Below are 12,332 nucleotides of genomic sequence, written 5' to 3' on the forward strand. Positions count from 1 at the left end.
GTCCGATGAATCAATAGCCCTTGATTCACAATGCCAGAAGCAAAGCGGTTTAATAAGTAAATATTAGCCACCTATTTATAATTAGGGGCTCCCTATTGATGCTGCCACTTGGCCAAATGATTTCACCCTATCTTCAAGCCCCTACGTCCTGAAAGGGGGTAATTATAGCATTGCTTTGGAAGATTGCAATGTACTTCGAACGCCGCTCGATGTATTATAATCGTTAACATGCGTATGCTGGAGATGCTTTATTTTAAAAAAATAATAATGGAATATAACTTCCTTGAAAACGTATCCAAAAATGACAATACGAGCTGATGGATTGAGGTGTAGTGTAATAGAGTAAAAATTCAACAATGGGAAGGTAAAATAGTAAAAAGCGAAAGGTAAAATGTTCGCTGTCAAATCCTTCCCACTGTCTGGACGTTGGAAAATACTCGCAACCCAACGCTGAAACAATATCGCCTTGTGCTTACGCTTTGGGAGGAGGGAGAGCTAAGTTTTGTTGTGTTTTCCTAGAAAAGGTACACAAAAGAAACCAAAATGGGCGAGAGCTTCAACTGCGTCCCGCCTTCGGGCTGCGGACCGTTGGTCACGCTGCTTGAATGAAATCATCGAGGGCCGGTTGCGAAATACCAAAATCCTCGAGAGCGAGGCCGGAGGCTGCCAAAGCGCAGCCAGGGCCAGGGCCGCGCTCCAAGCGGCCGCCCCGCGCCGGTGCCCGGGGGTGGGGCTGGCGCGCACCGCGTGGCGCTGCCGTTACCACGGGCTCCTCGCCGGCCGCCTAGCGCCGCATGTAAATATTTTTGGCGGGGCGGGGGAAAGAAGCATCAAATTTCAAAAGGAAACAACAACAACAAAAAAAGCACCCAAAAGCCCACCGCACGGGCGGGCGCGCGCGATGGGCGCCCTTTGGCTGCGGGAGCGAGTGGAGGATGCTGGGAAGGAGGTAAAATGGCCACCGGCGGCGGCCCCGAGGAGGAGAGGAAGCGGGCGCGGCCGCAGCTGCTGCCCCCCGCGCGCCCGGCGCTGCGGCCCGAGGACGGCGAGGGCGTCCGCGGGAAGCTGGGCTGGGCGCAGGTGGTAAAGAACCTGGCCGAGAAGAAGGGGGAGTTCCGCGAGGCGCGGCCGCCGCGGCGGGAGGAGGACGGCGGCGTGGCCGGCGCGCTCGGCGCCCCCGCGGGCCTGGCGCTGCCCTGCCTCGGCGACTTCCCCCCGGCCGGCCGCCCGGACCCGAAGGGGCGTCGCAGAGAGCCGCCCGGCGAGGCGGCCGATCCCCGCAAGAAAAAGGGCACAGCGGAGGCGGTCCGGAGGAAGAAGGCGGAGGGGGCGGCCATGGCGACCCCAGCCAGGCCTGGCGCGGCGGAGGGCTCGGCGGACCCGGCCCCCCAGGACGAGCTGGGGGCGGCAGCCGCGGCGGCTGGGGGCCCGGCGGCGGGCCCCGGCAAGGGCCGCTTCCTCGTGCGCATCTGTTTCCAGGGCGACGAGAGCGCCTGCCCGACCCGGGACTTCGTGGTGGGCGCGCTCATCCTGCGCTCCATCGGCATGGACCCGAGCGACATCTACGCGGTCATCCAGATCCCAGGCAGTCGCGAGTTCGACGTGAGCTTCCGCTCGGCGGAGAAGCTGGCCCTGTTTCTGCGCGTCTACGAGGAGAAGCGCGAGCAGGAGGACTGCTGGGACAACTTTGTCGTGCTGGGGCGGAGCAAGTCCAGCCTGAAGACGCTCTTCATCCTCTTCCGGAACGAGACCGTGGACGTGGAGGACATCGTGACCTGGCTCAAGCGTCACTGCGATGTGCTGGCCGTGCCCGTGAAAGTGACCGACAGGTTTGGGATCTGGACCGGGGAGTACAAGTGCGAGATCGAGCTGCGCCAGGGAGAAGGCGGGGTCCGGCACCTTCCCGGGGCCTTCTTCCTGGGGGCCGAGCGGGGCTACAGCTGGTACAAGGGGCAGCCCAAGACGTGCTTTAAATGTGGTTCCCGGACCCACCTGAGCGGCAGCTGCACGCAGGACAGGTGCTTCAGGTGCGGGGAGGAGGGGCACCTGAGCCCTTACTGCCGGAAGGGCATCGTCTGCAACCTCTGTGGCAAGCGAGGGCACGCCTTTGCTCAGTGCCCCAAAGCCGTGCACAATTCCGTGGCATCTCAGCTGACCGGCGTGGCCGGGCACTGAACTCACCCACCTGCCTGCCAGGGTGAAGACAGAGCCAGCTTACCCCCTCTCTTAAGTGCCAAAACATTTTCTTAAACCAGTTTTTTTATCGTGTTTTAAGGAGAGCTTTTGAAACCTACAAGGGACATCTCTCTCTGCCTTTTCAAACCGAGTTTACTGCATTTCAGCCTTTTCTGAATTGGTGATTCTGTCATCGGTAATGGTTACCGAGAACTGTAGTGTGCAGATTTGCCGCCAGTTCCGTTTCTTAATTTTGTTCTCGTTTTTGTATTTGGGGAATTTCTTTTTGTACTTGTTACTCCCTGCGCCTTGTCTGGTCCCCGGATTTCCCCCGTTTGGGCTGCCTTCTTCATCTTTAGGCCCACGCACTAGGTACCGGGCCCAGCACGTGGTAGGCACTCCGTCAGTGTTTGTTCACTTGAAAACATTGTTGACTGTTGCTTCTGTCGGGGTGTCTGTCTTTTGCAGTTCTTTCCCTCCCCTTTTAATTTGCTGCTTCTAATCTGTGTGGTCTGAGAATTTGTGAAACCAGTGTTGTTAAAAGTGTATGTAACCTGAATCAATAAGCTCTGAATGGTGGCCAAGGGCCTCTCTTATGGCATTGAAATACATGTACTTTGTGACAGCTCTTTCGGGTGGCTCAGAAGCCATTTTTCACAGAATGATAGAATCGAGAATGTTCCTGTTGGAAAAGACCTAAAAAATTGATTTACAACGATCCCCTGGTTCCAACAGTGAAGACAGGTCCAGACAGGTTTAAACGGCTGGGTCAAAGTCACATAGCTGTCTAGTGCCACAACTCACCTGGAGTCGAGTTCCCTGACCCCACGCCCGGTGCTCATCCACTACCTCGCACACTTCACAACCTTTTCCTCAACACTTGAGGGCCCGGAAAGTCTGATCCCTCCAGAATAATGTGCCCAGAGGAATGCTAAGAAATCTTCTGGGGGGGGCAGAAAAAGATTTAGCTGGGGTTTCCAAATACTTGGGAGATAAGAAAGGAGCAAATGAACAATCCCGGGTGCACGCCTTGCTCCCTGTGGTACCACATCTGGATTAAAATGCACCTGGTCCTCGGGCCTTCCCTTTCCCCATTCATTACCACCAGTGAGAAGTGGGGTGCCCCTGTGTAAGGAAACCTATCGAAGGTTTACATTTGCACCTTAGCCTCAATAGTTAGAAACCCAGAGCGCAGCTAATGGAATTATCTGCAGCCTCCAGGAGAACGACTTTTAAAACCCAGAATTATGAGTTGAGTTGTTAACTCCAAAATGTACTTGGTGAAACAGGCCAATTAAGAGTTATAACTAAGTGTTATAAAGTTAAAGGAGAAAAGACAATACACTACTTTAGTTTTTGTCTTCCTTTTGCATTATGTTTTGCTATTTCCTTGTGGCTTAGAATGTAAAATCAATTGTTAAAAAAGTTTTGTTCTGAATAAATATTTATCTTTTGTATTGCTAACACTGCTGTGCTATTTCCTTTCAAAGTGTTAGATGCGTGGGTACACAGAGCCTAGTTTATTCCCTACTTCTGCACACCGCTTGTTTACCCTGCAAATACAGTTTCAGCCGCTGCAGGCCACACTTAGCACCTGCTCTGTTGTGCCAGGCCCTTTGGAGTCACTCCCTAAACCCAGTGTGCTAATCACTTAGCACACTGTTAAAACCCAAGTTCCAAGTCCCTAATTCAACTCCAAGGAATCGGATCACCCGAGCGAGAAAAAAGATTTTTAGCAAGTATCCCCGAGCAATTCTGATGGGCTGCTAGGTTTGAGACCACAGTTCTGAATGGTACCAAGATGAGTGAGAAGGACTCTGCCTGTAGGAAATTACAACCAGTGGGAAGGACAGAGGGAAGATGTCAGTTTCATCATCTTACAGTTATTTAAGTGCCATAAACTCTGCAAAGTATCCATGGGCTTTTTTTTAAATGCCATCTCTTCCAGCTATAAGGGAGGAAGAGAGAAAGTCCCAGGCTCTTACCTGGAGAACTGACTCACCCCTCCAAGGTACGCCTGGAGATGCCCTCCCCTGCACCCAAGACCCCTCCCTCTGAAGGACCTTGCAGCTCAAAAATGTTAAGGTGATCCAATCTTAAAGTTCCCATATGTTTATTCTCTGCAGCAGTGATTTCAGGATTATCTCCAGAGCCAATATGGTATAGTTGGGCTGACGTGGTCCATAGTTGGGGCCTGCTTGGAGCTTAGGAACCTTGCCTTTCAGAGTGCGCTCAGCCCCTCTCCTTCCTGTCTCCCAAAGCAAACAGATCCTTCCCTCCTCGATTCCTCCCTCCTTTCCCTCCCCCCCCCCCCAATCTCTTTCCCTTCTGTGCCCTGGGTTTTCCTCCCTCGAAGGGCTTGGAGGCCAGCGGCCAGGAGAAAAGCCTGCATTCATCCTACTCCCCACCCCCTTCTTCCTAACAGGCACTGCGCCAAGGAGCCTCCAAGGAAGGATCTTCCCTCTCTCCGCCCCTCCCCTGCAACTCGGCGGGAGGGAGCCGAGGCGGCAACTTTCCCTGCCCATCCCCCACAGATCCGCTCCGGGCCTCCTGCCTGGCGAACTGAGGATTGAGCCACGGGTTGGAGCTGGAGCGGAACAAACCTCCCCCAGCTTCCTCTCCCGATCTAGCAGCCCCCAAGCTACAATTCCTCACTGTTCATGGGCTCCAGGGGAATGTGCTGCGATCCCCAAACGGACCGGCCGCCCGGCTGCCAGGCCCTGAGCCAGGCGCTCTGCATACACTCGTGAACAACGCGGTGCACTGGCAGAGGGAGATGCTGAGAAGTAACAAGCCGTTTTCTCCATAACGTTAAGTGTGCTTACTCGGAGGAAACGACAGGGCGTCTAGAATTGTCAGCAGTACAGCTTTCCTACCGAAGCCCGCAGGACGAAGACGAGCCAGGTGGACAGGGAAGAGAACCCCACGAAGCAGGAACAGCCAGTGCAGAGGCCAGGGGCACGTTCAGGCTGGCTGGAAAGTCACAGGCGGGTGTGGTTGAGAAAGGGGCCCAGAGGAGGTGACCTGGAGCTTGTCAGTGTTATTTAAGAGCTCTGATTTTGTCCTAACACCCTCCGGTCTGGCCTCCTCCCTTCCATTCATTCATTCAACAGGCATGTTAAGTACCAGCTCTTTGTAGGCAATGGAAGAAAACAAAACAGGTCCCCTGGGACTCAAATTCTAGAGTGACACAAAAAGGAACGTCATTACAAACGGGGATAATGCATTCAAAGAAATATGCAGTGATACCCTATTTAACAGGGAAAAACTGATCTGGACCTAGGGATCGGATCAGAACAGAGAGGAAAGGATATATAAGGAGTTAATTGAGAGATGGGGCTGGGAGTAAGGGGTGATGGGGTATTAGCCATGGCGAAAGTGGTACATATAAGAACCCTATAGTGGGAGGAGCCCTGGCCAAGTCTGGAAAGCAAATGAAGTTAGGTTTCTAAACAAACCACTCTAGTTATTGAGGAGAGTGATGGGCCCTCGGCTGGGTATTGGGAATGACTCCTAGAACACCACAGAAACTGACCCTCCAGGGGAGCCACTACCTCTCATGGTCAGAGAGGAGCCAGGTGGTCATCACTGGAAAGGCTGGATTGGAGAACACACTGCTGAAAGCTGCCACCCAAGGACAGATTGCTGGGATCACAAAGCCACCTACCCCCCACACCCCCGTTCTACAGCCAGGACTGTGAAATGTCGTCGAGTCCTTGAAGCCAGAGACCATAAGCTAGCTGCTGTCTCCACAACCTTACTTACAAGCAGAACCTGCCAAAACTGCTTGACTTCTGCCTTCCTCGCACCTTCGGGATCTCCTGCAAGTGCATCTAGTTGCTGGAGCCCTGCCTGGAAGGGGTCTGGAAGTGCTTCAGCTCCCCTGCCTGTGTAGCCCAGGAAGGCACAGAAACAGAACGGCAGTGGATGTTGTCTGCTAACCCACCACATCCAGCCCAGCCGGCGCTGCTATAATATGGAGAGGGGGAGAGAGATGGTGGTCAGGGATTAGGTTGGAGATGGGGGTGGGGGGCTGGTCAGCCATGTTTAGAATTTTGTTTCTTTAAGAAGTGAGCCAGCTGAGCTGTGTGGGCTCAGGGAAGAACAAGTTACAGAGGCAAAAGAAGGGCCCTTGAAGCTTAGGAGAGAGAGGTAGGGAAGTGTGGGGGAGGGGGCAGGGCTGGGGAAAGTAACGCGTGCTAGGGAGAGCGAGAGCTGCCTAGAATTTGAAGCTAGGAATCTTGAGAAGCTATTGAAAGATTTTAAAGTAAGGAAGTGACACGAGCATTGCTGCGTTTTTAAAATACCATTCAGGAGACTGTAGAGAATGGGTCGGAGTGGGGCCCCAGTGGAAAGAAGTCCAGTTTACCCAGGCGACAAGGAGAGAGAGAGAGAGAGAGAGAGAGCGCGAGCACCTTGGACCTGGATGGCGGAGATGGCCAGAGAAAAGCAGGCAGGGTGCAGCTATAGTTAGACATTTAAGTCCACATGACAGGCACAGGCTGGGGAAGGGGATGGACCATGGACGACTCCCAGGTTTCCAGCCTCCACAATTGGGTCGATGGTGGGGTCATTCCCTGAGATGTAGAACAAGAGGAGGAAACCCCAAGTTTGGGGCGAAGGTCTTGACTTTGGTTTTGGACATGCTGAGTGTGAGGTCTCCGCAGAGGACGTCCAAGAGAAGACGTGGAACAGGTGGTTCAATACACACAGCCTCACAATTGTAAGGAGAGTTCCGGGAGGCCTGAGAAATAAACACCTGAGTCCTATAGCAACAGCGTTCACAGTCTTCAGCCACTCCCCACAGCAAGATGTACATTTTACATTGCAGCCATCAGACATGGATGCATATGTGTCAGATATATAAAAAACAAGTACATAGAAATATTAACCCTGGTATTTTTATTCTAGCGCTTCATTGTTTTATGCACGCTTATATGGCCCACTGACTTGATTTTACAACCTCTCCCCTAATGAGTCATGAGAGAAAGCCGAGGGAGAAAGGGTAGCAACTCGAATCCAAGCAAGGCTACGTGAGAGTTTTCCCCGATGGAAAGGATATCGTGACAAACCAATCAGAGACAGCCAGAAGGGGAGCAGGGAACCGAGCAGAGAGACATATAAACAGGAGGAGGAGAGTGACAGGCGGCCAAGATGAACAACTGTATTGAGCGCTGCCAAGAGGTCAAGTAAAATGGACTTTGAGAAATGTCAAGTAAAGGACTCAGGGATGTGGAGGTCACTGGTGAGAGAGCCTTTGAGAGGAGAATGATGAGGGCCGGAGACATAAGAGACGAATCAATGTTCTTCCTAACCTGCCAATCCACTCCTTTCCCAGGAGGCTCGTGGGCTCCTCTGGGACCTCGTGCTCAGCCAGAGTGCCCATTATACCTCTTCCTCTCAGCTCAGGTATGGTGCTGGCACAGAGCACCCGCCCAGAGGAGTTCAGGAGGGGGGAGCGTGGAGCAGTCCACGGGGAAGCGAAAGATGAGCAGAGCTCAGATCAGACCCAGTTGGAAGTGGAGTTCGATGACAGTGTAGCAGACACGGGCCAACCAGTGGGTCCATATGGCACCACCTCCTGGCTTGGCCCTGTGACTAAGACTATCTGGGGAGGACAGGTTTCACAGAAATATATAAAGACATATTATAGAGGAGGATGGGAACTTTGCAGAGTTTTTTTTAATTTATTTATTTATTTTTTATTTTTCTGAAGCTGGAAACGGGGAGAGACAGTCAGACTCCCGCATGCGCCTGACCGGGATCCACCCGGCACGCCCACCAGGGGGCGATGCTCTGCCCCTCCGGGCGTCGCTCTGCTGCGACCAGAGCCACTCTAGCGCCTGGGGCAGAGGCCGAGGAGCCATCCCCAGCGCCCGGGCCATCTTTGCTCCAATGGAGCCTTGGCTGTGGGAGGGGAAGAGAGAGACAGAGAGGAAGGAGGGGGAGGTGGAGAAGCAAATGGGCGCTTCTCCTATGTGCCCTGGCCGGGAATCGAACCCCAGTCCCCTGCACGCCAGGCCGACGCTCTACCGCTGAGCCAACCGGCCAGGGCCACTTTGCAGAGTTTTAAAATAAAACATGGACTGCCTGACCTGTGGTAGCGCAGTGCGTGGAACGTTGACCTCCGGGAAGGCTGAGGTCGCCAGTTCGAGGCCCCGTGCTTGCCTGGTCAGGACGCGTGCCAGAAGCAACCACTGTAAGTTGCTGCTTCCCTCTCCCCAACCCCTCTCATCTCTCTGAAAGTCAATAACATCTTTAAAGAATAAAATTAATAATAAAAAATGAAACAAAACACGAACTAACATCTTTGGAAAGCAGTTTGGCACTGTCATCAAAATTTTAAATTCATGTCATCTTTAACAACAGCAGTCTATTTACAGGAAATGACTCTATAGCTAAACTTGGACATGTGCACAAAGGTGAATGGACCAGGATGTTCACTGAAGCATTACTTGGGGTACCAAAGACTGAAAACAATCCGATTATCTATAAATGGGGAACTATATAGTTAGATAGTATGGCACACCCAAACAGTGGAGCACTAAGCAGCTCTTAAAAGGAACAAGTCTACATGTATTAATATAGGACGATCTTGAGAACACATTTCCAAGTGAACAAAGCAAGATCTGGAATACTGCTATTTACATTTTAATTTTACTTTTTCAGCTTTATGGACATAATTGACAAAATCAGAAGATGCATAGTGTTCAATGTGATTTATATACGTATTACAATTTTAAATGGTGGAATAAATATGCTTATTTATGTACAGGCAAGTCTGGAAGGATATGAATGAAATTGGTAACTGTTGTAGCTTTTGAGAAGCACTAGGTATCAGGGGTTTGGGGCAGAAGGAAAACTTATGTTCCATGGTATATCCCTGTGGGTTTTTTTTTTAATTTTCTTTAATTTTTTAGAGAGGAGGGAGAGTGAGAGAGAGAGAGAGAGAGAGAAGGGGGAGGGAAGAGCAGGAAGCATCAACTCCCATATGTGCCTTGACCAGGCAAGCCCAGGGTTTTGAACCAGCGACCCTGATCGGCGTTCTAGGTCGACGCTTTATCCACTGCGCCCCCACAGGTCAGGCTTGTTTTTGTTTTTACTATTTCATGGCAAAAAAAAAAAAATTAGGAACAAAACTCAATGTAAAACACAAAACTTCAAAGAAATTCCTGCAAACTCTGCAAAGACTGGAGTCCATTTCCTCTTTAAAAAATAAGAAACTTTAATGGGAAAGTTTAATACTCTACAGCAACCAACTCGGGTCTTCCTGCTTCCAAGCTTGGGCTCCTTCAATCCAAAAAAATAGTCCTCAAAATGAAATTTGAGCACATTACTCCCAGCTTAAAGCCCTTCAAAGACTTTGTGTCCTCCCTGGGGCCCTGCAGGGCCTGCCTCCTATGGGCCTCACCCCCTAACCCTGGCTGGGCTCCTGCCAGTCATCCCAGGAATTCACCCTCCTAGACACACGGTTAACCCTTACCTTCCCTGGCACCCGGCTCTCACGCCACCCCTACTTGCAGTCTTCCCTAACCTTCTAAAGCAGACTCCTGTATTCTCCTCTCCTTCTGACAGTTAGTGCAGGTACAAGGACATGTTTATTTAGGCCATGGTTTGATTAATATCTGCCTCTGTCTCTCAATTCTGAGTTTTGAGCGGGCAGGACCATGATTTTTTTGCTCTTGACTATAGCTCTGGCATTTAGGACTGTGCCTGGCACATAGTAAAAGCCAGATAAATATTTATGACATGAATGGTCTAGAAATTACTTGGCTGAGGTTACAGATCAGGATACGTGTCTACTTGTCCTTTTTTAATAACACCCTTAAGCACAGCCGTCACTGACTCTATACTGAGGGAGACTCACCCATTCATCTGTACAAAGTTAATTCACTCCTTCCATCTTCTCTCCTTTGATAAGGCCTTCCCTTCAGCCTGGAAGGTCAGGCTCTTCCTCCCCTATTTCTCTGAGGGAATGTCACTGAAACTTAGCCTGCACATCCCCTGGCACTAAGAAGCTCAGAGGAGAGCCCCAGGCTCCTGGATTCCCAGTGCCTGGCCTCAGTGCTCCCATCCCCCCAGCAAGAGCAGCCCTGCCCTCAGCCCCCCCCCCTTTCCTCAGGAAGCAGGGCAAGGATTCTGTAGGCACAAGAGGAACTGCCTATCCAGAGACTTTCTTTCCTTGTCTAGACCATCCTCTGAGCCCCCAGAATCACCCCTTCCAAAATATCCCTAAGCTTGTTTACAAAGCCTTCTTGAGCCTCACCCCGGGTCCAGCTCTGCTGAGGCCAAACTGAACAGGGTGGTGTACCCCTTATAGACCTGAGGCTCAGGTCGCAGAGTAGCTGTTTGCGAGACAGCTGAGAGTGGCATCCCTCACTGATGGGACGGGAGGTAGCTGGACAAAGGCCGCATGCAGGATCCAGGGGGCAGCTCTCCATTCTGGCCCAGAACTCCAAGGGCCCTAGAATTCTCATTTGAACCTGGTCTCTCAGGTTGTTATGAAGGTATATTCATCAAGGAGGAGAACAGAACCTGTTTCACTTAACAAATTACTGTAGACTGAACTTCTAACTTCTATTTAGAGACACACCGTACATGGGGCTCCAGTTTTACCCTTGTCCTGGGCTCCACAAAGGCCTCTGTTTGGTTGTGTCTTTCTTACCAACGTAACCTCTCCAGGCTTGTGTCCTTACCAGAAAAGTGGGTTTAATGGCAACGGCCTCATCAGGGCTGGTGAAAAAATGAAATGAAACTTTTAATTCATGTAAAGGCTTTGGGCGGAGGGCCAAGTTCAGTAACTAACGTTATCTTTTTTCCTTTTTGTCCTCTGGCTGTCATCCCCGATGCTCTTCTGTAGGACATCCACACGGGGTTTTCTTCGTAGGATTTCCAAACTGCTCCTCCCTCCTGACCAACACCAGTAATGATAACCTCCCTATTCTCTCCGCCTGGTCAAACCCTACCCCTTCTTCAATTATGATAATAGCTACTGGCGGGAGCACGTTTATTGTTTTAGGCGTTGTATTAAGACTTTGACATGTATTATCTCAACTCAGTTCTGACACCAACTCAGTGAAGGAGGTACTGTTTATTTCTCCCCAAACACAAAGGCACTGGGATCTGGAGAGCTGAGCACCGGCAGCTGGTAGGTGGCAGGGCCAGGGGCAACGTGAACCCATGGAGTCTTTCGGCAGAGTCAGATCAGGTCTGCCCAGTACCTAGAGTCCCGATCCTGTTCGTCGCCTCCTCCTTCCTTGCAGTGCACTGGCGACCCCTCTCTCCTTCAAGCCCCCATGGCCAAGGCCATCGTAACCCTTCGGCTCTAAGGGTCTTTCCGCCCAAGAGGGCGGGCACTTCGTCTCACGCCACGTTGCCCACATCCCGGATCCTCCCTCCCTCTCTCCTTCTCTTCCTTTCTTTCTCCCTCCCATGGAGTGTTGAGTTCCTACTCTGTGCCAGGCTTAGTGCTCGCTTCGCAGGCGAAGTGTTGCCAGTGCAGAAGTCAGCGGAGGGAGGAATTATAAGTCGTTTTTCTCTTTCTTCTTTGCTCCTTTCTGTTTGGCTGATTTTTTTTCTTTTTCCCCAGCGAGGCAGGGCAGGTTCCTCGAACCCAGTTCAAATGTAACTTGGCTAGGTTGGTTGGAAGAAGGCCCTGTCCCCTTAACTCCCAGCCCCCACGTCTCCTCCTGCACCGGACCTCAAATCCAGGCTGCCCTGCCCCCTCCGGAAGGGGGAGTTAGGGGCAAATGCCGAAATCTGAGTGGCTCTTTCAAGCCTCCGTTGCCGTAGAAACGGACTGCACGGGCCTTGGCGGTCCATTACACCATCCTCCAGCGACGCAGCCAATGGGCTTCGAGCTCCGTCCCACTGCCGGCTGCCCACCAATGGGAAGATCCCTTAGCTTAGAGCCCGCCCTCGGCCCAGGGACATTACCAATGAGCTTCGACTCTGCTTTCCCTCGAGCTTCAAAGGAGCGACAGACTTGATTTTTTCAAAAAAAGGAATTCTTCCAATTAGAAGGAACTAAGCAGTACGCCTCTGTCAGTTGTACCTTGAATAATCTTTGGCTGGTTATTTTACCTAAGGAGAACAAAACTTCTAATCAACGTACTTTATGTCATTCTCTACTAAAACAACTTGAGGCAAAGAAAATT

General features: G+C 51.5%; 1 protein-coding gene across 1 annotated transcript; it reads left to right on the plus strand.

Moving 5' to 3' along the window:
* Positions 1-102: 102 nt before the first annotated feature.
* On the plus strand, positions 103-3,624 carry ZCCHC3 (zinc finger CCHC-type containing 3). Its single transcript, XM_066236915.1, has one exon. It carries the CDS (start codon positions 955-957, stop codon positions 2,173-2,175), a length of 1,221 nt encoding a protein of 406 aa, XP_066093012.1. The 5' UTR covers positions 103-954; the 3' UTR covers positions 2,176-3,624.
* The last annotated feature ends 8,708 nt before the right edge of the window (positions 3,625-12,332 follow it).

Source organism: Saccopteryx bilineata, chromosome 6 (genome assembly GCF_036850765.1).
Source record: "Saccopteryx bilineata isolate mSacBil1 chromosome 6, mSacBil1_pri_phased_curated, whole genome shotgun sequence".
Classification (NCBI taxonomy): domain Eukaryota; kingdom Metazoa; phylum Chordata; class Mammalia; order Chiroptera; family Emballonuridae; genus Saccopteryx; species Saccopteryx bilineata.

Excerpts from the sequence above, each read along its gene's own strand:
- ZCCHC3 (XM_066236915.1), top strand. The coding sequence starts at position 955 with ATGGCCACCGGCGGCGGCCCCGAGGAGGAGAGGAAGCGGGCGCGGCCG.